Source organism: Colius striatus, chromosome 1 (assembly GCF_028858725.1).
Source record: "Colius striatus isolate bColStr4 chromosome 1, bColStr4.1.hap1, whole genome shotgun sequence".
Lineage (NCBI taxonomy): Eukaryota > Metazoa > Chordata > Aves > Coliiformes > Coliidae > Colius > Colius striatus.
The window spans coordinates 125,354,908-125,382,865 of record NC_084759.1 but is presented as its reverse complement, the minus strand read 5'-3'; the positions used below and the strand labels follow the sequence as shown (position 1 = coordinate 125,382,865).

Sequence of the window (27,958 nt, the reverse complement as noted above, 5' to 3'; positions counted from 1 at the left end):
AGTTGGGCAGAGAGGAACCTCATGAGGTTCAACAAGGACAAGTGCAGAGTCCTGCACCTGGGAAGGAACAACCCCGTGTACCAGTACAGGCTGGGGGTCGAACTGCTGGAGAGCAGCTCTGGAGAGAGAGACCTGGGAGTCCTGATTGATAATAAACTAACCATGAGCCAGCAATGTGCCCTTGTGGCCAAGAAGGCCAATGGCATTCTGGGATGCATCAAGAAGAGTGTGGCCAGCAGGTCAAGGGAGGTTCTTCTTCCCCTCTACTCTGCCCTGGTGAGGCCTCATCTGGAGTCCTGTGTCCAGTTCTGGGCTCCCCAGCACAAGAGGGACAGAGAACTTCTGGAGAGTCCACCGCAGGGACACCAAGAAGATCAGGGGACTGGAACATCTTTCATACGAGGAAAGGGTGTGAGAACTGAGGCTGTTTAGTCTGGAGGAGTCTGAGGGGAGATCTTAGTAACATTTACAAATATCTAAAGGGTGGGTGTCAGGAGGTTGGGACATCCCTTTTTTCAATGGTATCTAGCAACAGGACAAGGGGTAATGGGATGAAACTGGAACACAAAAGTTCCACTTAAATATAAGAAAAATCTATTTCACTGTTCAGGTGAGGGAGCAGTGGCACAGGCTGCCCAGAGGGGTTGTGGAGTCTCCTTCCTTGGAGGTCTTCAAGACGCACCTGGACATGTTCCTATGTGACCTGATCTACGTGACCCTGCTTCTGCAGGGGGGTTGGACTAGATGATCTCTAAAGGTCCCTTCCAACCCCTACCATTCTAGGATTCTATGATCTTGGTGGCCCAGTGCTAGACTCAGATGACAGTAGCTTGTCTCATACATTTTGTTATCAATGTGTGATGGCATAATCTTGCAAAATAAAGTGTGTAACACTGTGAAACAGTTAAAACAACAATTTATTTTTTTAAAAAAAGTATCATGGTTTTAATCTTTACTATTGCTTTTACAGTGTTAAAATTTAAAGGATGTCCAGCATGCCTTCAGTCTTCCCCACATCCAGAATCCCTTAAAGAAACTCGTTTACATGAAGTAGACACTTTTATCTTGCATTAAAACAAACACAAAAAAAGACAGACTTTCTAGTCACCTGAAGTCACGTTTCCAAGGTAGCGAGTCAGGCAGTTATCCAGCAACAACCTCCTTATTTTAAACATTTTTCTTTTTTAAAAAAGGTATGAAACAGTAGTGACCCAGCACTAGCCTAGGTTTTAAATATAAAAGAGATTTTTATCAGTGTAAATTTGAAAATCAAACCAACTGCCACCACCTGGGTGTTAATGATATTGGTCATAGTCCAGCAATGACCTCCCATTGTAATTCTCCACGTTAATTCCACTGTGGTCCATAATTCATGGCCCACCAAAAGGCAACAACCAGCAAGGCTGCTGGCACCAGCTTCTGGCAGACACACCTGAAAGGGAGCCTGCAAATCTGTGGGAAGAGAAGGAAACTGTCATTAGAAATAACAAGCAGCAAAAAGATGGTGTGGAAAAGCTACCAGGAACACCTGCGTGTGAGGCCACTGGGAAATGGAGAGCAGAACCCGGCTCTCCTGGGGAAAGGCACCATCAGGGGTGTGGTTTTGCTGATGGGTTGCCTCTAGCTTCTAAAGGACCCCTCTCTCTTCTCTGGGCTAAGCAGGGGGTCTGCTTATCTCCCCTGGACTAGGCCCTGACAGCGTCTTAGTGGGAGATGCCTTCCCTCCACATGCAGGCCCCAGGAGTTGCGTAGGACTTGGGCTGCTGGGTGCAGACATTTGCCATACTCTATCTGTAAGTAAGTGAGGAATTTCAGCCAAAAAAGAAAAAATGGGGCAACGGGAGGACACCAGCCAACTTAAGGAATAAACCCAAAGTGAGGGCCGCATTATGTGCTTTACTCATTGTCACTTACATGGGAGTGAGGTGTCGCTGTTACCTACTTGTCAACAAAAAGGTGAGAGAAAAGGGAGAGCATACCCAGCTTCCATAACCAATGATCTTCTTTGTCCAGTTATTGTTCAAAATATTTCCAAAGCTTCTTATAACACTTTTAATAATATTCCATGTCTGGAAAACACTGAGAGCAACCCTGATGATTTAAACAACAACAACAACAAAAAAAAAGAGAAAAAAGAAAAAAATCTAAAAATTGGCAAATGAAATACCACGGTTTAGAAAACCTCAAAAAGAAACTCAAAACTGCAATATGTTTCTTCCTGAAAGTCTACGTGTACATGTGTATGTCTCTAAATACTTAGAAAGAAGACCTGGCAACTTGGTAGGGCTTTGAAAGCTAAAGGCAATTGGGTTTCATAATTAATTAAACACAAACATCACACAAGGAAACGTCCAGCAGAGCTCCTGAACAGGAACCTTGTGCCTTTGCTCTTCTTTCAAACTGAGAACAGCACAACCCAAGGAGAGCTGCTGCCCTCTAATAAATGAGAGTTCAGGGCAGCAGGAGTTCAGGACTGACAGGAATCCCACAGGGTCTCTGCAGCGTGAATCCAGCTTTCCTGAGGTAGAAGATACAGGACTATACACTACATCGAGCAACACAGCTGTAACTGAATTACATTCTCTGTAAGTCTGCAGTCAGTGACCATCCTGAAGCAAGGAAAAGAAGAGGCAGAACTGCATGTGAGTACTTGGGGGTTCAGGCACAGATGCTGGATCTTGGGTTAGGACATTACTGTTTGTCAGTTCATCTGGAGTTAATAACTATCCACACCATGCCTGTCAGCTCACAGCACATAAACTGAGGCAATTGAGCCTAGTCTAGCCACATTTTCTTCTATGTGCATGGATAGGTTATTGGACAGGTAGTAACATATTAATTCCTGAAGCATCACACAAGGCTGCAGACCTCTCATTGCTTACTTGTGCTTAAACACTGTCTAATCTAGCAAACTACTACTGTGAAATTTTAAATACCAAGAAACTATGTAAGTCTTTTGACTGTAAATGGCTGTAGTCTGTGAAAACTATTTGCACGATAAAGCTCTTCCTTGTAACACAAGCTGCAGTACGTTTTCGGGGTTTTTTAGGTTCTGTATGAAGCAGCAGTAACAGCAATAAAATTTTTTACTTTGTGCATAGAAATGTTATTGTTTGTCTAACAAACCATTACCATTTATCCACCTGCCAGGTTTTTAAAAGGATCTGAAGACTGATGGTGGCAGTGAGGTAACTTACCCGTGTGCCAGGTGAAGCAGCGTGTCTTCAAACTTCCTGTGGTACGTCCTGTTAAATTCATCCCCAATCAGGGCCAGCTGATGGCCAACCTGGGCAGCTGAGCTATAAGATGTTTAGGATGTGCATGTCAGAGCAAAACACTGCAACAGCAATTCCCTAAGCAGCACTGCAAATGTCAGGCACAGTTATTCCCCTAACGGCTGACCTAAGCTAACCATGTAAAAGCAAAAGGTTGAGAGGGTTTTTTCCTATTATTTATGGTTTTATTGAATGCACATCTGTGCCGGTATTTATATGCATGCAGAACTGCTCTGATGTTTTCATTAAAAATTGCGTATTTGTCACTTTTGAAAAACCATCTTGTTTTTTTAGGTTTCTTATTTATTTTATACTTGACAATTCAATTCTGGTTTGATTGGGTTTGGGTTTTTTTCCCCAAAATCCAAACATTGGAACAAGCTTCACATCTATGATGTGCTTCCAGATAGTGGGTGGTGCCAGGGCATGAACTGACTAAAACCTAAAAGCTCTTAGAAAGGTCCTGGGGCAGGCAGAACCTTGAACTACAGCATCTGTGGCACATGTTGATGCAAAAAAATGGTTACGCTTTCCTTACGAAAATTTCCCATTAAATTAGCTTCTCTTAGACACCCCTTTTTTTTTCCACTTTCTCTTTTTTTTTTTGGTAGAAAAATAATCTGACTATACATTTTTATTTTAACTTGCATTTCTGCTGAGATCTGTTTATGAAATCTGATGAACAGTACATGGGCTTAAGAGATTAATTCTAGAGATCTGCTTAAAAAAACTTGGGCTTGGCTTGGTCAGTCCAATAACAAAAAAACCCACAGAAAGGAATTTCCACAGATGGGGGAAAGGCAGCCCCCGACTCTCAAACTGATAAAAATTTATGTATAGGATTAAGGAAAACTCAAAGCAGCACAACCAGTTTGTTGTGAGAGGCGCCTAGAGAATTATGTAAAAATGGCTTCCTCAGCTGCTTGCCCTAACAGGTGGGTTTCTAATGAAGAGCCACATCTGTGTCCCTGTGCAGGATAAAAACTTACAGACATTTAATGCAGCATAATCTTGCGTAGTCAGTGTTAAGCACTACAGGTTATCTACACTTGCATCTATTCCATTTCCAACAGTATCCACTATGATTATTTGGCTTAGCAAAGCCTTCTGGAAAGTCTAGCGGTTTGTATTTGGCAAGGGTAGGACGTGGAGGACAGAAGGGGTTATTAATGCAGCGTGATACCTGATATTAAACTCCATTTGCTCTGTGGTGTCTGGAATCGTTTGGAAGTTACTGTAGGTTTCCTCTTCTGGTACTCCATTGGGGTAGCTGGAGAAGACAAGGTGCCTGGGGATTCTCCTCATTTGAGACATCTCACTCTGCAACGAGTCATGAAAGATCCTTTCAGTTTATATGGAATATTTAAAGTGCTACTAAAGCTGCCCTTTTTACTTCTCCAGCAAGAACGCGTTGCTAAGATAACTATTTTAAGAGTAGTCATAGGAAAGTTTCAGTGACTCAACAGATGTACAGCAATTCAAACATGCAGCACTTAGATGGCTGCTGCTTCATATTGGCTCAAAACAGCCAATGAAATTGGAAAATCTAGATAAATATAGCTCACATAGATAAGTATAGTTTCTCAGTAGTTTCCCTTAGTACAAGAAGCTTTCCTGAGCTGCTTTCAATGACCTGCCTGGCGTTACATCACTCCAACTGATGGAGATCCCCAGGCAGCAAACGAACTTGAACAGGTTTTCCCATCTTAAATTTAAGTCCAAGTTTATACATCTTCAGCTCGAGACAGCCACCGTGGAAATCATAAACAGCTCATGATAAAAATGGAATATAACAAAGATTTAAGCAGATTAATAATTTTCCAAGTGGAAGAGTGGACAGTAGGAACTCCTAAAATTAGTGGAGCTGCCTGCTTGTACAATGGGAAAGTTATTCACAACCAGTAGCCAGGCTGTAGCACCTAAGCACCTCTTAGGAGGTGATCCTCTTCTCAGCAAAATAAATGGCAAAACTTAACAGGTTTCAGCACAAGTGGTACATCTCTACTAATGTCAATATTTGATTAACACTTCCCTGAGAGTACTACAAAGGTTCAGTTCACCAGCAGCATCGCTCAGAGTGGAGCTGATGTTTTTGTAGTTGTTGCAGTTGTTTTATTTGGCTTATCAAGAGAAATGACATCAGAGCTGTGGACCAGGATTATTTTAAACTACAGGCACGCCCTTAGGCAGGTAACACTCCTTCTGCCCCCTGGACATTTGCTGCAGTGGAAGGCTCTGCCTGTTGTCTGCAAGGTGCCTGATGATGAACTTAATGACAGTCTTCTGGAGATGCTCAGTTTTTATCTGGCATGTTTCTGGCTGGCTCTTTGCTTCCCAGTTCCATCATTAAAGTGCAGACCCCCTTTGTTGATGGAATAATCTTGGACAGTAATGAAGGAGATTTCCTCCTGGCTGGATTCCTTCCTCTTTTTAAGCCTGCTCTGTGCAGGTTAAATGACTCACGTAAAACACTCTCAGAGACAGAGCTAAACCAAGCAAGAGCTATCTGTCATTATGCTGCTTGGTGGGGATTTGGTTTGCCATAGTTCTGCAATCCTGTAAACTCTTTCTTTAAATGTTACGCTTGGGATGAGGTCGGGGCCTTTGTGCCCCGAGGGAGCATTGATCTTTTTTCGGTATTCAGGGGAAATTCAAATTTTCCACAAAGCAAAATTATTAATAATTAATGTGTATACATAATTGCATAAGCAAACACACAGAAATGGGATACTTAATAAATGAAAATACACTCAGTTCTACAGAAGCAAAGTCTCCTCTTGCAATGTTTACTGTGGCTGGGGGAAAAGCACACTTAGGATTAGTTTCTGCTGAGTGGATACTAGAAGGTCTTGTATACTAAATTGTTTCATATTCTGTTTGGTTTTTTTTCCTTTTATTTGTAGCATTTCTGCTTTACTCATATATATGTTTATAAATTAAAATTTTAAATTTAATCTGCATTTCTGCAGAGCTTTGTAGTTTAGCAGTGACAAAGAGGAGCTAAATGTTACTGCAACCACCATGAGGGAGTTTTGTGACCCAACCCTGTTCTGGAGATGAAATACCACAGTCCTTTCTTCCAAGGGGCACTTATGGATTTACATGAAAGAGAAGGAGAATCTGAACATATTTTACAGATGAGTTAAAAGGCTCTATTAAATAATATCATGTTTTTAAAGAGAGAGAAAGGTAGTAATTCCAGGTGCTATATTTGCTTCAAGAGATGCCCTATGTTGTTTTAAACACTTTCTTTATGCATTGCTGTATGTCTCTCCCCCAAGTCCAAATAAAAATAATGGAAAAAAGGGCAATGTCCACAGAGGGACTTTGAGCATCCCAGCACCATACCAGATTTCCAGATACCCAGTCACCCCAAAGGTTGTGTGTCTCTGAATCAGGTGCTAAGACTCCGTACATACCCTATGGTGAAGCTGTATCACTTTCAAAAAATCCCTGTTCACCAGAGCAGCTACTTGAACTGACTCTTCCATTTCCCAGGGGAACATCTAGACCAGTGGCTTACTGGGTGCAATGGTGCTCAACAGCTGATCCTATTCCCACACGTGCATCCCTGTCCATTTTTTGTGCAAGCTCCGATGCAACATGTAGCCTATTGCAGTATGGACTGGATGACCCAAGGCAGCTCCTGGTTTGAGAACTCCAGCAGAGCTCAGTCAGGAGCTCCAAGGGGCCCTGAAGGTCCATGAACTAGAAAGGGGGAATGGCTGAGCAAGGTTTGGAGGATCCCGGGGATGCTGAAGTACTCACTTGGACATTCAAAGCGTCAGTTCTCTGGATGCAGTTAGTCTCAGTGCACTGCGTAGACAAACAGTTAAAGCACATACCATTGGACTTTTTGAAGTTAAATAACCCAACTGTATGTACAAAGTAAACATCTGAGTACATAGTGATGTATTCCTGTAGCCTGTGGGTACCACAGGGAGATTCAAACAAATGGAAGTGTACTTTACGACTTACAAAGTCACTAAAGGTTTCTAGTAAAACAAGTACTGCATTGAGAAAAATGTATTAAAACTCAGAATAACAAAATCAGCTGTCTATTGCACATGCATATGGACTATTCTTAGCCTTTACAACTCTGCATTGTGGAAAAAAATTCTAAAAAAAGGTATTTTCTTTTTCTCTATGGTTTTTTTTGTTGTTAATTTCTAGACTAGATGCTAGTTTCACACTCAGGGGGCCATACAATGGAAACGTCTGTATCTGTGCGAGATGAAAACTGTGTTCTGAAAAAGACCTATAATAAGTCGATGTACTACAGAACTCAGACATGTAAACAAACCATACAATGCCCAAAGCGCAACATATGCTACCTCACACCTGTCATGATAATACCTTCCTCCCACAGGCTAAAAAAGAAACTGTCATAGCTATTGAGCCATGCTCCCTACAACTCAGCTGCAGCCTGGTATGCTAGCTTTGCCCACCAGCTTGTCTCAATATAAAAGCAACCCAACAAAAAGAGGATTTATAGTGTATTTTACAGGAGAGACAGCATTGAGGCAAAGGCAGTCTGGTAGAGCTTACTGTCCCAAAGATGTACAAGATGGGTCTCAGTTTCAAAGCAAAGCTTAACGATTGCCTTCTTGGCAAGGAAGGAATAAATTTAGGCCATGTACTGATGTGTTTTTAAAACAGGTATATATAGAAATGCATACAAAAGCTGCATTAATAGAGGCCTGTTCTCAGGTTTGGATCCATGCAGAGATGGGCACAAAGAGCTTGTATCACACTCCACGGATCCTTCTGGTTCTCCAAAGCAGGATGTGTTAATCTTCTACCACTCGTCTCATGCTTTCCTTCCTCTCATTTATACAGAAAGAAAAGGCAAACTGATTTTGGTTTACAGGGAAAAAAAAGAGGCTATAGATGTGTATGTGTAATGTATTGTGATTTAGAGAACAAGTGACCACAACTGAACCCTCGCAACGCCTCCAAGGAGGCAGCAGCAGGATCCCATGCCAACGACAGAGATAATTTCCAAACTAGCAACCAGATAAAAAAAGCTCATGCTCCTCTCTAAGGCTTTGATCAAGCAAGCTAAGTTTCAATGGTGAACTGCCTTCAGCAGAATAAATGATGTATTTCAAGTTAAATACAGACTTAATGTTTTGCTGAGTAGAGACCTAGGTCCAAATTTATAAAAAACCAGCCTTCTAAATGCCTAATTATGTGACTGAAATTATGGTTTTTTATGACCACAATTATGATTTAATGAAGCATCTTTAGTAGAAAGAGTATGTTGACACTATCTTTACTTTGCGTGGTCATTTTTAATACTTGTGTCTTTTTTTACCTAGGAAAAGACAACAGAAAATCTTTTTGAAAAAGAACCCTGCTAAACCAAGTGAGTATATGCTGACAGGTGAGTTGAGGAAAGCGAAAGGTTGTGAAATTTACCTGTGGTCAGTTCAATTAGACTTGCTGTGATATTCATTTATAAGAAGACAAGCATAATTATACTTCAATATAATGCACTGAATGCATGAATTACAGTTTGGATGTTATCTTTACGCATTTTATGACTTACGTATAGTATCATTTCTGTGCAGTTTATGTCTTACACATGAAATTTTATGTACTTTACGCAGACGTGACATTCTAAAGCTATTAATAATTACAGTACATGACTGAATATGTTTTAAAGCTGGTTAAGTAAGTAGAAAACAACTACCGTATAACCCAATTCTCATGTTTGGGCTCAAAATTCAGAGTACCTATGTACGTAAATATGGATTGACAGATAGGACCCTCGTCCTTTACCCCTCAGGTATCAAAGCATATCTCAAACTGTTTCAGATTCTACCAGCTGCCCATGCAAACTAAATTTAAATAAAAACCAAATAGAGGCTTGGCTGTTTGCATATATACCTGCAGTCCATAGCCAACTCTTTCAAAACATGACATCATCCTTGCTGTTGCAAATACAAATCTCTATGCCATTTTACAAGGACAAGTCTTTGATAAGATGACCGAAGATTAACAGCTAGTTAAGGTTTCAGAGAAATGATAATACTGGACACCCCGGGTGGCATAGGGAGGGAGAATATACTCTTTAAAATCCCAGGCAGTTTTTTGGTTTGTTTCCCTTAAGTTCCTGATTCTCCTATGACCCCTGTCAGATTAGCAGCAGTTGACCCTCCTCCCTTGGAAGTCAGAGGCCACGAGCGGCACACAGGCAGTGGGAACTGCGGCCATGGCTACAGGACATCACTGCCCTTTCCCCCTGTGTCGGGAAACCTGGGCTCCCACAGGCCTGAGCCACCCCAACTGAAGGCAAAGCATCACAAGGTAGCTGTCAGAAGCCTCAGTTTCTCTTAGAAAGATGACAGATTAAGTCATTGTCACTCATTTTTTAATAGTGGAGGTAAGTTAACCCAGGTTGCTGGATTGACTCTTAAATCAGTATCAGGTCAAGGAGCAAAGATAAATTAATTCTTTGTCTCATACTGTGTTCCCAGTCAGCCTAACATCAGTGACCTTGGAGACTGTTTACACCTAAACACTTCTTAATATTGCCTCAAACAGCTATTAAAGGCACACTTCTGGAAATCTAAAAAATACACCCTCTGCTTCTTACATTTTATTTCATTTACCTTTTTACGCTCACAGAGTCAGAATGAGAACATACCTTCACTGGGAATTTAACACAGGCTCTCCTACCTCAAAACTGGATAGGAATGAAGCATTTGGTTATATTTAAAAATACAAAATGTATTCCTTAAGCAAGTCCTGCGGCCTCTGTAGTGAAAGAAATGCATACAGCAGGCTTTAAATGGAGGAAACCTTTTGAGGTAAAGAGCTCGCACAGGTATTTTCTGTTACAGTCTCTGCTGGAAACGTTTAAGGGGCCCTGACTGAAATTTTGAGTCAAAACTTGGAGAACCTGTCAAGATTTTTATGCATCGTCAGCATTTGCATGTTGTCTGTTAGAGCACTTACAGAGCACCAGTCCTTACTGTGACATTTAATATATGACTGTAGAGAACAACAACAGGTTTCCACCCTTAAAAAGCAGATAGCACAGTAATGTCTTCGTTAAAAAGCCATGATTTGATAAGCCTACAAAGTAATATTTTCCTTGAAGAGAGTCTACTGATTACTTCAGATATCATAAACCTATTTCAACAGCTTCTAAATACTTAGGAGAATTGAGGGGGCTTTTATTAAAAGGAAAACATTAAATTCCCAAGAAGATTTACAGAAATAACTAAGAACACTGAAGAGAAAAATATATTGATACCAAACTGAAACTAACCATCTCTATTTAAAAGTATATTTTCTTTTTCTGCCGCACTCAGATTTTTGTTTTGGGACAGCACTACATAGCTCAGGGATGTTGCCTTTGTTCTACTTATTCACAAAGAGTTAAGGTTTAGATTAAGTCACAAAGCTTCTGCTCTAACATTTACGTTTCCTTTTCAAAACATCTTCTGCCCTTTGTACTTCTCAGTCTCACCAAAAGGTCAAGATTCTTTTATAGTAAATAAGAGATTGTTTAAATTTGTTACTTCAGTTGCATGGCCAAGTTGTAGGAGCTAAGTATGACAATGTACATAGTTCGATAATCCATGGATGAACTATTAAGGCCATGGAAAACATTTCTTTGTTCACGTTTATTCTAGAAGTTTCTATCTCATATTTTTTATTCTTGAAAGCTCTGAAAATAACTGATGCAGATAGAAAAGGTTTTATTTGTAGTCAGAAAAGTTCATGCAATACTCAGAATTACTAATTGTTACGTAGTGAAATTGGACTACTTGAACCTGACATTAACATCCGTTCAATCAAATTGGAAAAAAAAAACCCAAAACTTATGTACTTAAGAGACCTTGTTCTATCATTTGAGGGGTGAAGCACCTGCAACAAGCCTGCTGGCACTCTCAGCAAGCAGATTATGGAATTCATGCCTTGCTATTAAACTCGGGACTGAAGGATGCTGATCACCAAGGTCATAATCTATAAAAACACTTAGGAAAATGCTTAGCTTCAGCGGGCCACATGATATTGTTAATTTAAACATGATGGTTCCTATTCTTAAAAAGCTGGTAGACTTGGGATAGCTATGGGCTGCCTTTTTCCCTCACGTGGTCCCCCTTAGCAGCGTGGCACACGTGCTGTCATGTATTTCTACCTCGCACCAGCATCCCATCCTGTTTAACAGGGTCACTTTAGTGGACTTGTGGTGAGAAAGCTCAACATCTTATACAACCTTTGCTGATTTTCTCCTACAGGTGCCTCTGAGATCCCACCTATTGCGTCCAGATTGGGGAGATAAGAGAGACTGTTGATTTGCAGGTACACTGTACTAAGTCTAAGAACTCAAATTTAATTCACCATTTATGCTGTCTTTCTCATTCTGCACATCAGTATAAAGAATTAAAATGCCAGTCTGTTCTCCTTTTTCCTTAGGCTCCCTGGGTCAGTAAAATGTTGACAGTGACAGTGTTACTAACACTGCCACAAAGCAACGACAACTTAAAATCTAGTTCAACTACAATATTTTAGTGGTGTTTTTACATAATAAAATTATCAAGTTACCATTGGTTAGGCATATTCCACACATCTTGCAGGCACTATAACTAGCAGTAAAAATGCGGTGTCTTATTAAATAGATCAAATGTACAAAACCAACTGTGAAGAGCAAATGGTTTTACACACGAGTCATCTTGTCCCGATACAGCACTATACTTCTTCAAACGCAATGTATTCTTTAGCCATTTTCTTTTTCTAGATCTGTAGCCCTTACTCATATAACATTTTGCTTCAGTATTTGGCTTCCTAGTTTCATTTCAGATCAGTACTGTATTAGGAGGGGTTCATAACTGCAGGATCAAGCCCACAGTTAGTATCCCACTCCTACCAGCTCTTTGCCTTGGCTAACAGTCTGTCACTCTACAGAAGACACCTACATTCAATTGTTCTTAGTCCTCTCTGAATGGTCTTATGGTCAACAGCCTATTGATTCAAAAATCCTTAAAAAGAGCTACCAGACACCTACTGAGCAGGTGAAGCAGACAATTTTCTTAGATTTCTCTTTTCACTGAGACAGGGTCTCTACAGCAGTAACATTCTGGCATCTGAAGAGACCAAGCACCTTCAACAAACATACTCAGTCCTAACTCCCGTTCCACTGCTACGCATTAAATGCCATCAAAACCAAAAATCATATATGCACGATACATCAACTCAAAATAACCTGTGAGAGAAAATGATAATGGAGACCACTCCATCTTCTTGTTACCTATACGTCTTTCTGATACAGCCTAGAGAAAAAGACTCGGGCTAATACTCACTTTGCAATTTAAACACCTAGGAATCTGCTTAAGCACAGAACTCACCACACTCCCATAACTGCTCCTGGTGAATTGACTTAACGCTATTGAGTATTTACTGCCAGACAATTTCTTTATCCATCTTTGCTGGCGCACACCATTCCTGTTATCGGTAGCATTGTTGTAAACGTATACCGATATGGAAAACGAGTTCTTCGGGAGCCCTTAAACGTGTTTCTCCGTGGCACATTTTGCTATACGTCTTAGACTTATTTTGAGGGCTTATTTCCTGCTTTGCTAAGAGTGAAAGTACACGTACTCCGCTCCTCATTTGCTTAGAAGCTAGCAGTTGAGTACAAAGCACACAGGTCCCCACAGCATCACTTGGGAGGGCACACACGTCCCTCGACTTACCGAGGCGCGGCTCGGCGCCTCCCGCCCCGTGCCGTGCCCCCGGCCCGCGGGCACGCCGCTGCCTTCAACCGGCAGACCCGGAATGTGTTTGAAACGACGTGGATCCCCGAGCCCGTAAGTGCCACGGCGCCAGACCCGGCGGAGGTGCGCCGGGACAGGCTGCCTGTGGAAACACGCCGGGAACGGGGCCGGGATATGCCTCGTAAGGACCGGGCGCGAGGCCGCGGTCTCGGTCTGCTCGGGAGATCCCGGCCAGTTTCCCGCCCGCTGCTCCCCGCCCGCTTCAAGGAAAGGCCCGCCGGGACCCTGCCGCTCACCTCGGCTCGGCGCCTCGCGCTGGAAGCCACGGCCACCCTGCGGGCACACGGATGGGCAGCAGGAGAGGGGGGAGTCCCCGCGCCCCCCGCCCCGCCCCGGTCCCACCGCGCCACCGCGCCGGCCACTCACCGCGGCGTCACCCGCAGACTGCCCCGACTCTCCGCCCGGCGCCCCGCCCCGAGCCGACCGCCCCGCCTCGCACCGCCCCGCCGGGGAGACCCGCCACCCCCGCTGGGTCGGGCCGGGTGGCCGCTGCCGGCGGGAGAACAGCCTCGGGGCGAGCGGGGCCGTGCCACCCCCCGGGGTCGGGCTGGCGCCGCCGGGGGGAAGGGCGCCGTCCGCGCCGAGGTGGAGCCGGCGAGGCCGAGAATGGCCAGGTGGGCGCACGGCCTCATGGCGGGATACCAGCCACCGTGGTAGGATACCAGCCACCGTGGTAGGACGGCCCACGCCACCCCGGTCACCACGGCGTGAGCGTTGCGCTCCCACCGGCGGAGGTACCGAGTGGCACGACTGAGCCCTGCGCCCCCTTTGGCCAAAAGACCCGTTTGCCAATGGCTTCGCTTCTGAATGGCCTCGTGTGAGTGTTTTTCAGCACTTTGAGTGCGCTGGAGCCCACGCAGTTTGTGGGCGTGGGTTTGGTGGCATAGGTCAGTGCCGCCCTTTGGGCTTCAGTATTTTGTAATCTGAAAATAGTCTTCAAAACGTTGGGGCTGTTGTGGTATTGCTCGCTTTTCAACAGGGAGGAGCAGGTTTTCCTCTTAGTTAGTTCAGCTTAGCAGAGGTGTTCATCCCCACCTGCCCCGAGGGCACTGAGGAAGATGGGTGGGGGGTAGAACGCGACAGAAGCCCAGGCAGCACACCCAAGGCAGTTACTGAAGGGTTAAAGAGAGAGACAGCTACCAAAGCCCTACTGACCTATCGCCCTAAAGTCACGGGACTTGAGTGTTTTTCTTTTGTGCTGTTGATAACAGTGTGGTGACTGATTCAGCCAGGATCGCCGATCGCCGGAGAGCAGTTTACTGCCGAGGAGCTTTAGAGAACCGATACCTCCTACTGCTCCACGCTTTATTGTCATGTCAAACAGCAGCCTTTGCCGGCTAATGCTCGAGATTAGACTTTGCCCCCTATTTATAGTGTGATTTCATCTCTGTGTGAGCGAAGGTAAACACTAGGAGAAGCGGAACAGCAGCGTGGGTACAGCACTCCGCTGGGACTTACTGACTTTTGCAGCTAAGTTTTTACATGTAGAAAAGTGCTTGTAAGTTGTTTATACATACATATATATGCACATACATACACTTATACGAACAACTTCTTTTTGTGCTACACGTAATTAGCACACGGATGCTTTTATCTTCTGAGCCCCAGACATGAGGTTTACTCATCTGTAAAACGAACATGACAAAGCTTATCTTCCAACCCATGCCAAGGGCTGTATTGTGAGGATGGTGTTTGCATTTACACATGCAATAGGCAAGATGAAAATTGCCTCGAAAGCACAATATAATAAAAGAGAAATTAACCTCAGTAACCTCTCTTCTTGTCAAGACCTTGTCCTATTCACCAGATCTGATATTTCAATTGGCATGTTTACATTGCTTCAAATCAACAATAGTTCCTCTCCCAAAACCAGGCTTAATTGTGCACGTACAGGTAATCCTGCTGAATTCATATGACTCAAGCTTAAAATAAGCTAATTGAATGTCATCGTATAAGTGATTTCTGTCACAAAGATAGCACATTGACGCTGCTACAGCATTTCCTGACACAATAATAGCAGCCATTACTGAGCTGCTCTCAAATTCTCCTCAACTTCCCGTGTTGGAGCAACAATGTTACAAAGTGGAGATGCATTAATATTAAAAAGTCAAGCATCTATTATTAGCTATGATGTAATACTGTCGATGTAATGTTCAGAGAGAAAGCAAAACAACAGCTTTTGATACCATGGAACTAATTTTGATTAAGGACCGAAGAATTAAGCTAAAAGACTCTTGCATAAAAAACTCTCAAACAACTGTTTCTGTCCTTATTGAATTATTTAATACCTTTTAAAAGTGGTACTTTTCCAGCTTTCCCCTGAGGTATGATGGATGCAGGGACAAAAAAAAAGAGAAAGGATTGATAGAAGATTCAAGTTCACTTTTCTCGCTGCCAGCTGTCACAGCAGACATACCTTCTTGGCTGAAAGATGGCTGTGAAGGCTGCTCTACCCTCTTTTCTGCTGCCAGAACTATTGTGGTGCCAGGAAATATCCACTGCCCGTGAGCAAAGGAAGATACACAGCATTTGGTGGCTGCTTCCATAGTTAAACTAGGGAGTATTTCATATCTCCAGTTATATTAATTATTAAATCTGTTTCTTTGTAGCTGCGTCCTTGCAACTGAGCCTATTACCATAGGATGATACAGTAAAGCACACTTTTTATATTCAGATTATTTTGGCAATTACAACTCTTAGAGAATGTAGATTCATGTTGGAGTTATTTGCGGAGTGCCAACACTCTGCGAACCCCTTATTTCAGCTACTGTCTTGATGGATCCCCTTTTCACTAATTTATCTGAATTAGTAATTTCTGTAACATTTTTCTGTCACCTTTCCTTCTTTTCCCTCAGAGACACTTCAAATCTCTGTAGTTCATTGTGCAGCACCTTATTTTGTATTGAGCCTATCACAGAACGTCAGTAACCTTATGTCAGCTGTCTGGATGGCAACTCATTTTTGAAGAAATTTTGTATGTGTAAATCTGGCTTCTTGACACAGACACTAATGCCATAACTTCTTAGGTACTATTTGTCTCACCCGGTTTTCACTGCAAGTTACAGTTGTTCCATCATTTGGGGAAAAAATCACACACTTCCTCAGAACAGTATCAGTACAAGAAGAGATGAAAAAAACTACAGCCATCTGGTGATGAACCTCTGAGCACCTGATACACTCAGAACAGCAACTTGAGCTTTAACATCTGAGTGACCTAGGGGTAGGGTTTTTTTAGGTATTCTGAGAACATCTAGAAATGTTTTGTCATGCTATGACCTTCCGCAAACCACCATTTACTCATAATCACATGTTTGTCAGGGACTTTTTTGCCCAAGCCGCACCGACTTCAGATCAAAACATCTCCAGGCACGGCAGATGACGGCAAGAAGGTCGGGTAGGTTTCAGGGCCCTTCAGTCTGGCTCGTGGAACGCACTGCGTGACAGGGCGAGCGAGGCTGAGGCTGGCACAGGCCCCAAAGGGAACACGCCTCTTCCCCTTGGGGCCTGCACCCCTCGCACCTCTCGTCCCTCGTAGCGCGGCTACCGAGAGTTTATGCTGACGCGGCCGTCGGTCCTGAACCGGTCACGAACACCCGCCCTCCCTCTGACAAGAAACAAGATGGCGGCGCAGCCCCTCGCGCGGGCGGGCGGGGCCGCGGCGCGTCTGTGTGACAACCGAGTCGTGTTTCCCCCCACCCCCCCGCCCCTCCTGCTTCGGGAGTCCTGCCCCCGGCGCGTTGCGGTTGCTAGGGAGCGATCCCGGAAGGGGCGGGGCCGAGGGGCCGGTGGCGGCCGTGTTGCGGAGCCGCGGGTGGGGCCGATGGGAGCGGTCGGCGGTGACAGCGCGGCGTGAGGGGGAGGCGCGGCCGCCCCTGGCGCCAGTAGGTGAGCGTGGGGACGCGGGTTGTGCCGTGTCCCCATCACACACGCACACGGCGCGCCGTGACCGTCTGTCCCACCCCAGCGGCTGTCGCGACAGCTGAAGACGTCTGTGGGATCGCGACCCTTAGTGGGAGATGGAGGTGGGAGGTAAACGTCTCGCCCAGGTTTCCCGTGCGGGCTTTCTCGTGGAGCATGCCTGAGAGGGAGGGAGACAAAGCCGTCCCGGGTCATCCTTTTCGTGAGACTGTCGCGACATGATGTGTCACAGGTGAGGAGTTGTTGGAGGCCCGAGCCCAGCTGCCTCCGCAGCGGTTCCCTGCCGGAGCACGTGGCGTGCAGGCATCTGCTGCTGTGGCCTTTGCTGATGTCCTCCTCGCCTGGGCTCCTCCTTCCCAGCAGTTTAGCAATGTAGCTGTTCTAACACTTCAGCACCTTTTTCTCCCCAGGATGGTGGGACTCGCCGTGGCAGGCCCTCCCAGCCTCCTCCCATGGCACAAGCAGATCAGCCAAACTGGGTTTTCCAGTAATAAACGTTAATAATGAATCCCAGTTACGTTCTCAACTCTTAGAAGCAAAACCAGCTTGCTACGTCGGGTGCTGCAGAGACCAGCACCACTTAATTATGCTTATTTTGCAGTAGAAAAAGATGCTGTAGCACCTGTCATGGCAGATGCATTTGGCCTCATGAATCTGTGCCACAGGGCAAGAGGCCCTCTCCTTGGATTAAACTGCTGCGAGCCTTCCTTACATTTACTTACTGCCCCTGGGACCAGTCTGAGAAACAAAGGCAGTGTTTTTGGGGAAGTGTCAGGCATGCTGTGCCTCTATACGAGGTCTGGTGCTTTGTGAAAGATTTGACTTACCCTACCGTACCATTACCCTATTGTATGCACACTGGGACTCTGTTGTACAGCTCTTCTTTGACGTTTACCAAAGCTAAGGATCTCAGCTGATCAGAAGTTTGAATGCATGGTTGTCTCCTGCAATCTCATCAGTTTATGTACAATGCCTATTCACAGGCTGGAAGATTCCTGTAGAAAATGATATTGTTGTATATAAATAATACAAAATTATTTGTATTATTAAATAAGACAAAAGTGGAGAAAGTTTTTGTTACACCTTAATGTAAGTTTTTATGACTCCTTGTTTGTGGGATTCAGTAATCAAATAAACACCAAATCAGAAGATTTTATTTACAGGCCACTTGAATATCATCTAAGATGATCAAATTGTCTGCATAAACCAAGGACTAATTTTTGTTGTATTGACGTCCTTTCAGTCCTCCTGTATCGGGATAGATCTATAAGGCCTGAAGTTCCCAAAAGAGGAAAAGAGTGACTCTCTTGTAATTCTTATTTGTGGTAGAATTTATCTTCGATTTTTAGCTTTGGTTTAGTTTTAACTCACCTTCCTGTAGAGGAGTCTTCTGTTAAATTGTGTCTGGCTTCTGAAATCAAAACAATGCAGTCTCTGGGAGTCAGCCTCACTAGTCATGGAGCGGTCTCACCTGTTACCACAAGATCCACTTCCTGGATCAGTACATGCAATCTTCCACGGTTCCTTGCCAAAGGATGTCCAGCATGTGTTGAAATCTCCTAATAAAGAATCCTATAGAAAAGATGCAATGACAGCTGTTGTGTCCCAGAGTAGAAATGAGGCTGCAGCATTAAGAGTGTTGGCAAAGTAGCCCTGTTTGTGGCAGTACACCCGGTCTCTTGATTTTTGTCAGGCAGCAGCTATGTGCTTCCATAAAGACAGGCACAGGCAGCTACATTTGTCTGAGGCAGCACTTCTGAAGGAACAAGCCCTGAGGGCAGTTGTAGCTTATGTGCTAAAGATGCTGGAGTGAGAGACACTTGGTAAGTGGGGAGACAGATCAAAGAGTCAGGTAACAGAGGAACAGATGTAGGAGCTTGGAGTTGTGGAGGACATGTTTCAAGGCCTTTTGACAATTTTACGTTATGTTTGGTTAACATTATTGTATCACTTAATGTATTTCCTTTTGAAGGGAGATTTCTATTCCAAGCTGACTAATCCCTGAACTTTTAAAACTACAACAAGATGGTGTGTGGTACTAGTGAGTCACCAGTTGTGAATCATACATGCTTCAGTATAAATAAATGAATCCCTTTGTTTCATTTATTTTTTGTTTCGGTAGTATCTTGAAGGCCCAGGGAAAGATCGTGACCTTGTAGGTGTTGTATAAGCACACAGAAACAGACAGACTCTGAAGCCTTCATATGCTCTTTTCTATCTGTCTATTTAAGCTTGTTTCAGCTTGGTTTATTAACGTGATTAAAAATGAGCACGTCTAAAACTCTTTAAAAGTGAAGTCTAATAGTAAACATTTCTGTCTTGTGGAATTTGACAGTTAAAATAGCATAGGGAGGAAAAGGTAGGAGTGCTCTATAGTGAGCTGTGTCTTCTAGGAGGAGAGAAACCATAGGAGTGTTAGTTTACTGGCAATTGTACATCTCCATATCTAGTCCTGGAAACTGGAGACTGTTTGAATTCCAGTCCAATATCTTAGTTGCAGAAATTGTATTCATTACTTAATTGCATTAATTACAGTGCTACATTAGTAAAGGTGATTTGAGGTTTTACTTGACTTTTCCATGGACAGTTATACATAGAGGGAACAGTAGATGGTGTTAGATATGTGTGTGTAACTGCTTTCTTCCACTCCCTTGCGTGGTGGTGTTCTTGAGAGAGGTGTGTGCAAACAATCTGCTTTTTGCTTAAAAGAAGTCTTCTTCTGAATTAACGCTTCTCTGCAGCTGATTTCTGTGATACTTAACTATGACAAATCACAAGGCTGCAATTGTAAAGTTCAATTTGTGAAATGAACTACAGAAAGACTAAATAGCAACATTGAAACTGCTTATGAGAACAGTCTACCCTTGACTTAATTGGTTGTTATCATTTGCTCATGAGTGTATCTTAGCTTGCTTAAAAGTTATATATTAATCAGGCCTAGATCCTGGGAGACTGAGCTTCACCGCTTAATTAGAGACGGGGTAAATACGTTGTTACAGTACGAATGATGTTCTCTCCACATCTGGATTGTAAGCTTTTAGTTCTGGACTATGTAAGCGTGAAGGATGACAGACTTCATGTTTCTTTGCCCCCATCTTCATTGGTATTAGATTAATTCATGATATGAGACACTGCACAAGGGGAATCTCACCAAACAGCCCTTGTAAAGGAGAGTGCAAGTGGTTAAGTGCCTACTACTGTCAGAAAACTTCAGAGGCACCAATTGTAGGTGTTGGGTATGTCCTCACTCCTTCAATGCATTTGTTGTGCATTCTCACCTTGCTGGACTTGTCTGCCTTTCCCAAACAAAAGGGGCAAGGATGTAACACAATATATCAAGAGGATTGACAAAAGTAACTTGAGCCACCCAGCACAAGACTGACATCAATAAACCAGAGTGAGTTGAGCAGAGGATTACCAAGATGGTCAGGGGGCTCACTTATGTGGTGAGGAGAAGCTGAGGCAACTATGTTTATTCAACCTGGAGAAGAGGCGACTCTGGGTTTACCTAATAACAGCCTGTCTGTATCTATGAGGAGATTACAGAAAAGGCAGACCCAGTCTCTTTAGTGTAGTGAAGGCTGGGAAGTGGAGAGACAACAGGCATAAGCTGAAATAAGAAAGCTGCAGAATATATGGAAAAATGTATTAAAAAAACCCCAAAACACCACCAAATTTTCTGCACGAGTCCAGTCAAGCAGTGAGATAGAATGCCCAGAGAAGCTATGCTATCTCCATCTTCAGAGATTTTCAAAACGTGGCTGGATAAAGGTCTGAGCAACCTGGTCTGACCTCATAGCTAGTCCTGTATTGAGCTGGAGGCTGGACAAGAGAGGTCCTTAGGTCCCTTCCAGTCGAAGTGATTGTGTGGTCTCAATAGAAAAGGCTGATCTGGACAAGTGAGAGATCTAATGTAGAAAGTGACACCTAGATGTCAGGGATTGAAATGCACCTTATAAGCACTTTTCTAACAGCCTTAGGTTTAGGGAAATACTGCTGTCAAGGGTTTAATTATGTCAACTTATCCATATCCTTCCCAGCTAGATCAGAAGGCAATGTCATGGCTGCAGAAAATACAGAGAGGATAACACAAAGCTGGTAACCTTACTTTGGTTCCCTTCCTTGCAATGTAGCAAGTCATGATTCTTGATAAAGCATGTAAGAGATTTCTCTTGGAATCATTTTCTGTTCTTCTATAGTCTCTTAAGTGATCCACGTGAACTCTCCTGTTTCAAAATAAAAAGTATATGCATGTCAGTCTTGGTTAGAAATAAGAAAATGTCTGTGCTCTACGTTTGGTTCTGTGAACATGAGCTAGTAAGTGTACGATAGTGATTTCTGTCATTGATGTCTTTAAAGGGAAATCTAAGCCCATTCATAAAAGGTGTATTGGCTTGGGAGGATGGAAGATATTTCTAACTAGTATTCTTTTTTGCCATTCTCCATCTGAAAAATGCAGGGTTTCTGTCTGAACCCAAGGTATTATTTTCCTTAATTTCTGAAATGTATTTCCTTCTTAAAATGCTTTATAGAGGTCACTTTTCTTCTGCTTTGACTTTTCTTGGTTTGTATTCTCCCTTGTTTTCAACTTCACATATTTAAACTTTTCTTTACTAACAGGTTGATTCTACTTTAGGATAATGGCAGGAAAAGTAAAGTGGGTAACTGACATAGAAAAATCTGTTCTAATAAACAACTTTGAAAAAAGAGGCTGGATTCAGGTGGCAGAAAATGAAGACTGGAATTTTTATTGGCAAGTACATTTAAAATATCCATTTCTAAATTTGTGAAACCTTGTAATATGTTAGTATCATTAATAATGTAACAAAATGCATATTCAAAAAAGATGCAGAAATGATCATTGAGTTACTGTGGTGCTGCTGAGAGCGTAACATTTCATTGCTTCTGTAATTTCTTAGGCTGTTGTTGGTAATTTCTTAGGTTATTGCTGGTTCAGATTTGCATCTGTAGATGCTTGTATCTGTGCAGGCCTGCTAAAGGCATTGGTGTTCCTCAGGGCTGAAGGTCCAATCTGCATGGATCCATTCCTGTGCTACTAACCTCATGTGTCTTTGCAGTTTGCCAAAGGTTTTGTCAAGAAGTGGAGAGTCAGTGACCTAGTAAGATATTGATCACTTCTAGGAATACTAGTTGTAAAATACCCAGGGGAAAGACTCTGCTCAGTATTTTTTTTGTTTTGAAATGTAATACCCAATTTTGTTTGTTTGTTTTTGTATGCAGTAAGCAGAATTTTTCCTTTACTGTTGGAGGGGATTTATGCCCTGAGGGGAATCTTTGAATGTATCTTTCCCCAAATTTTCTGACAAAACAACATAAGCAAAATAATCCAAGATTACACAGTTCCAATATAAGATAAAATATCCTTTTAGCAATGTAACAGAGATTTGACCTGTTACCAGAGCCCACACTCCTGTAATAAAGGCCTTGACAACTTCTCCTTCATGGTAGTGATTTATATGCAGACTAATTATTCAACATTTCAATACTGAGAGTGAATGTGAAATTGAGTCAAGACAATGGTGAAAAGAGGGGAGTAAATAATTCAGCATTTGTCTAATATAAGACTGTGAAATGCTGTCTTAGATTGCAGTAATCTGTTAATTGGCAGAAACAATACTCTTTAAGTAAACCAAACAATTTATATTGTCCCTTTCAAATATGACAGAATAGTGGTTTGTGCTGCCAAGTGTACCCTTTGTGAACCACTTTTTAAATGGGTAGGAATCTAGTAATTTGCTCATGCTTTTGGAATGCAGTTGGGAGAGAGTAGGGGAACAGAGCACTCATGGAAACTGTTGTGTAACTGGTTGTCTTGGGTTGTTCTTTTTTTAATTCCTGACATGATAATGTAGGAGATTGATGGCATTCAGGAAATAGTCTTAAATTTCCAATGCGTAATATCTAATGCAGAAAATTCTTCATATCTATGAGCCTTCTCTGTGAAGAGTCTATTCACCTACTGTCTGTGGTAAATAAAGTAGATAAGTGATTTAACAACTTTGTCATTGCAGCCCTCTGACCTGACGTTTGCCGGGGGACGTGTTTTTAGCAAGATCTCAGAATCATTGTTTTCAATTCATATGTTTGAAATCCTTTACAATCCTAATAGCAAGGTAATGAGTCGGAGGTGGTTGTTGTGGCTTTTTTTTTTTTTAACAGGAAAGGTGAGTTTCCTGTGAGTGAAGTTAGCAGATATAGCAAGATGCTTCTGCAGCATTTGAATATGCATCAGTCATTTTTAGGCCCCGCTGGGGGTTGATCTGACTGTGAACGAGCCAGAGTCCCACAGGGGCAAGTTATCATCTTCCTTTCCTCACTTTTTACACCACTTTCAGTAGCAGTAGAGGGATCAGTAAAACCTGCTGCAGGATTTCATTGGTTTTGCCAATAGAAGTTAGGATATATTCATCCATCGCCACAGAAAAATGTTATACTATAATGAGAACTGAGAGAGAGAAAAGATTAATTGAATGTAATGAAAAAAATTCAACTTTGTCCTCCTGAATTGTGTTTCTTGGTAGAAATCATTTGATATCTGCCTTTGCTTTCAGGATGAGTGTACAGACAATCAGAAATGTTTTCAGTGTGGAAACTGGTTACCGCCTCTCCGATGACCAAATTGTTAATCATTTCCCAAATCACTATGAACTGACCAGAAAAGATTTGATGGTAAAGAATATTAAGCGATATAGGAAAGAACTTGAGAAAGAAGGAAGTCCTCTTGCAGAAAAGGATGAAAATGGGAAATACATTTATTTGGGTATGTGGCTGTCATTCTCAGCATTACTTTTTTTTCCTTTGTAGTCAGTAATCTGAAATTGAACTAGCTTTTCTGTGCATAAAGCCCTGAACCTCCGAAGTGTTAGAACATCAAAGTGACTACTTTAAAATACACTATCCTTGTCAATTAAATAAAGTACACTTTACCCTAAAATTATTTGCTACATTCTGCAAACCTAACAACTTTCTCTCTCTGTCTTATCCTTTTCCTTCCCCTCAAATCTGCCATTAGAGCATAAGCAAACACAAGAATAGGGAAAGTGATATAAGTGGTTCTTGTGAATATTTCATGTGAAATACTGTTATTTTCAAAGCTTTTAAAGAACTTTGCTTTGAAGGATATTGGCCAATACTTTACAAATTGAGAGGAATAGAGGGAAGGCCACTCATTCAGGATTGTTGAAATTAGAGACAAAGCAGGAGTAATATCGAACATTTCTGTTTCCCTGTCATATCACGTAGCACTAAGGCCTAATTCCTCTGCTGTACTTGCTAGTATTTAGCAGTATTCATCAGTATTCAAGGAGGAGCACAAATTCAGTTTGTGTGCATGAAAGTTGTATTTAGACTTAGTTTTTTAAGTCATGAGCCCTTGAATTCAGTCTTCTTTGACAGTGCAGAATTAGCTAAAGCAACATTGGATGAAGTGATAGTGAAATTATTATTTTTAAATGTAAGGGTTCAGAAACAGATTTGTAACTAGAACTTTTGTGGGTGGTGAGTCTGGGGGAAGGATTGATTGGTTGGGATTTTGTTTTGGAGTTTTAAAAAATTATATTGAAGAGGGAAAATTGTGGAATTAAGATACTTTGCAATAAGGTCAGTGGAAAAAGTAATACAGGCCTCTGGAACTTCATATGAGACCAGGTTGGAGCTGCTTTAATTTTATAGTGAAACAACATTATCTGAAAATCTTATACTGGAGCAAAAACTCCAGCTGCAAAGAGGCTCTGGACAGAATTGATGAACAAACTCTTCAGAGGAGAAATCTGGGACAAGTTGAAGAACCAGTAACAACTGCTTGAAAATAAAGTAAACCTTAAACAAAGTAAAAAAACCCCAACCAAACCAATGATAGGTCAGGAATGAGGAGAGTAAAGTTGTTTTGGAGATTAGAAAGCATTAGAGTGAATCAGAGATGAGAATATGATGAATTGATTTACGTTTTTGGAAAGTGAAATAAAAGCACTGTTCATCCATATAACAAAGAAGCAGTTCTGTATGGAGGGAAGTGAAGGTAACTTGATAGCAAAAAGCGAGAACTGCTTTTCTTTAGATTTCAATAAGCATGGTAATACTGATTACCACAGGAGCAAATAAAAATGACTAATGGAAGTTACTCGGAAATAAAAATTACCACATTCAAAGAGGAAGCAACATCCACATTCCCATTTTTGCAAGCAGAGAGAATAATAAGGTATACTTACTGGAATGGTAAAAGCTGACATGAAGAATTGAGAAAGTTTGATAAAGTGAAGTTGGAATATATATAATTAATTTTGCAGCATATAAACAGAAGAAAATGGATTAATATGAGTTAAAATCTATTAACTTGAAGTTAGCAGCATGCAATATATTTGCAATTGTTTCTTTAAGTAAAAACTAAAAACTAGAATTTAAATGAGATTAAAAGCCACATGTGTCTTAATTAAGGTGAATCATACAAGACTGGAAAACTGAAAAGACATAATCTTTTTTCAGTCTATATGTGTTGATAACCTGTTTTCAGATAATATTGCCCTTAATTGTGCACTGTTGATTTTAGTTTTTTTTCTCCTTAACTCAGATTTTGTTCCAGTTACTTTTATGCTCCCAGCTGATTATAATCTCTTTGTTGAAGAATTCAGAAAAAATCCCTCCAGCACTTGGATTATGAAACCTTGTGGCAAAGCTCAAGGAAAAGGAATATTTCTGATCAATAAACTCTCTCAAATTAAAAAATGGTCTCGAGATAGCAAAACATCTTCGTAAGTTCTTAAAACCCAAAACATTTGTTGTACTTTCTCTACGTAGGTGAACCACATCAACGTACTAGTTGATGCATGGGAAAAGTATTCCATTATTATTGCTTTGTCATTATATAGTTAGTTTTACATTTGATCTCAGTTGTTATCTGACTTCCTCCTTCAAGCATGATTTAATACGATTTGTTTTGGCATGAGGAGGTACAAAGAACTGTTCAATTAACTGTTATTTATAAAAATGCTTTCAGTGTTGTTGGAGAAAAAATTACACGAAAATTAATTGTTCTGCTTCATAGTATTAAGTAACAGGAAGCAAGAGAAAAATCTCTCTCTAAGCAGTTTCAGTAATTCTTTTATTTTATATTTATTAAATCACTTTTAAAATTAGTACAAAGGAAGAATGCATTTATATGAAATAAATATATTATCTGGAGCACAAAATAGTACACCTCATGTTGGTGATCTACTGCCAAATGAATGGGACAGGATAGCAATTTGTATTTTTTGCTGACTAGTAAGTTTTGATCACAAAACTAATGTTCATTTTTTTTCTTTAATAAAGTGATTAGCCAAATATCACTTGAGTTTTTATAATGTTTTTTTCCCTGTTGGACTTGGAATCTGACGAATGTCATAATCTGAAAGTTATCTTAGCTTTTCACAGTGGTTTGCAATTGCATACCAAGCATAAATACAAATATTCTAGGAGTATAAGACCTTGACTAATGAAGGTGATGTAATATGTACTCATTGCTTGTCTGAACCGTGCCAAGCTCTAAATACTCTCCAAGGTAAAGACTGTTGTAGAGCTGCATTCTAAATGGCTTGGTCAGCTACTCTGTTAACCTGTGTTTAAATGGTTAATTGATTTTGGTCATCTGTTTAGTATTTTTAACTTTTTTTTTTTTTGGTATGTAATACCCAGTGCCAAGTGTGTATTATTGAGCACTACAACTTTATCTGTTGTCTTGGCAAAAGTTGCAAGATTTCAGTCAATCCAAAATTCTGATTCTGCAGAAGAAAAAAAAGACCAGATTATATCATTGCAATTGTCACATTCTGAAACACGATTTGTGTTTTTCAGGTTTGTATCTCAGTCTTCCAAAGAAGCCTATGTGATTTCTCTCTATATCAACAATCCATTACTTATTGGTGGAAAGAAATTTGATCTTCGCCTGTATGTTTTAGTATCTACATATCGTCCACTGAGATGCTACATGTAAGACTGTATATATTTGTATTTTGTTTTGAGATAATGGGAAATGTAGTCAAAATAATGTTATGGTTGTTGCACAAAGAAGTTTAATGTGCACATGGTATCCTAGGGTGCTCTTTTCCTTTTTTCTTTTCGGGGTTTAACACATTTTAATGACTTTTTGCATTTAAGGTATAAGCTTGGATTTTGCCGGTTTTGCACAGTAAAATATACACCAAGTACAAGTGAATTGGATAACATGTTTGTACATCTTACAAATGTTGCCATTCAGAAACACGGGGTAAGTGTGCCAAGTTCTTAGATGCTCTTTTCTAGCATGACTGGTTTTGTTAAATTGTACCAAAAACTTGGACTGAAAAGGTTTTAGTTGTCATATTCTTCATCATTTTGCAATTAAAATACTTCAACTTGAACTAACAAATAAAGAAATTTTAGAAGACTGCAGATCAAAAGTCTGCAAGGTATGAGCTGCAGTTCTGTAATACACTGTGATAACTTCAGTATTGACTTGGAGCAGTTGAAAGCATGGGTTTTCTTCCAGTCTCCTGTCATTTAAATGCTAATATGTTCACTTAGTGATTGAGTCTATGAGCAGTGGAATTAATGAAGCCTGGTTCCTGTAGATTTATATTTCATAATTGCACTTGAATATCACCTTCCTGATCTCCCCCACCTCTCTTTCTCTCCACCCCCTGTGCAGTTAATTCAGTTTTCATATTTCCAGCACTCATTCATCATAGAACTTTCCAGCTTCTTCCTGTGTCGCCCTCCCCCTCCCACCTTTGCTCTCTGAGTAAGAAAGAGAATGTGCAGTGTCAAGCTTGGAGAGAAAAGTTTGCTGCCTGGCTAGCTGGTGGCTTCCTCTTGAATGGACAAAGATGGAGTTCTGCCTTCAGAACAATTCTCTAATTTGCCATTGACATTCATAAAACGTAGATAGCTGATCGCTTTGACAGCACTTCCCTGTGTCAAAATAAGCTGAAATTCACCAGT

The 27,958-nt window shown here is 41.5% G+C and overlaps 2 protein-coding genes and 1 long non-coding RNA gene across 13 annotated transcripts in view; 2 read left to right on the top strand and 1 right to left on the bottom strand.

Moving 5' to 3' along the window:
* Positions 1-813: 813 nt before the first annotated feature.
* On the top strand, positions 814-11,843 carry LOC133626595 (uncharacterized). The gene is made up of 4 exons (XR_009819656.1): positions 814-2,642; positions 3,151-3,238; positions 8,597-8,643; positions 11,531-11,843. It is a non-coding gene; the product is annotated as an uncharacterized LOC133626595 (long non-coding RNA).
* LOC104551706 (uncharacterized) lies at positions 900-13,463 on the bottom strand. 3 transcript variants are annotated; one of them, XM_062006700.1, is made up of 6 exons: positions 13,303-13,422; positions 7,044-7,091; positions 4,459-4,595; positions 3,198-3,299; positions 1,980-2,091; positions 900-1,452 (listed from the first exon to the last, which is right to left on the bottom strand). In XM_062006700.1, the coding sequence occupies exons 3-6, from the start codon at positions 4,587-4,589 to the stop codon at positions 1,348-1,350; spliced, it is 450 nt and encodes a 149-aa protein (XP_061862684.1). In that variant the 5' UTR covers positions 4,590-4,595; positions 7,044-7,091; positions 13,303-13,422; the 3' UTR covers positions 900-1,347. The 3 variants fall into 3 exon arrangements, with proteins under 3 accessions (XP_061862684.1, XP_061862693.1, XP_061862676.1); XM_062006709.1 differs by lacking the exons at positions 7,044-7,091; positions 13,303-13,422 and adding an exon at positions 13,433-13,463; XM_062006692.1 differs by lacking the exon at positions 7,044-7,091.
* A 99-nt stretch (positions 13,464-13,562) lies between these two features.
* The window catches only part of TTLL1 (TTL family tubulin polyglutamylase complex subunit L1), a 28,973-nt gene continuing 14,577 nt past the window's right edge, over positions 13,563-27,958 (top strand). For 4 of the 9 annotated variants that reach the window (XR_009819632.1, XR_009819631.1, XM_062006403.1 and 1 more), the window contains exons 1-6: positions 16,827-17,216; positions 21,605-21,737; positions 23,557-23,765; positions 25,572-25,752; positions 26,834-26,968; positions 27,137-27,245. Coding sequence is in view for 7 of the 9 variants with exons in the window: in XM_062006403.1 (XP_061862387.1) it covers positions 21,625-21,737; positions 23,557-23,765; positions 25,572-25,752; positions 26,834-26,968; positions 27,137-27,245 (747 nt within the window). In the remaining 2 variants the exon portion in view is untranslated. Of the gene's footprint in view, positions 13,884-16,826; positions 17,217-21,604; positions 21,738-23,556; positions 23,766-25,571; positions 25,753-26,833; positions 26,969-27,136; positions 27,246-27,958 lie in introns of those variants that run through there. The other 5 variants (XM_062006435.1, XM_062006426.1, XM_062006459.1 and 2 more) reach the window with 5 other exon arrangements.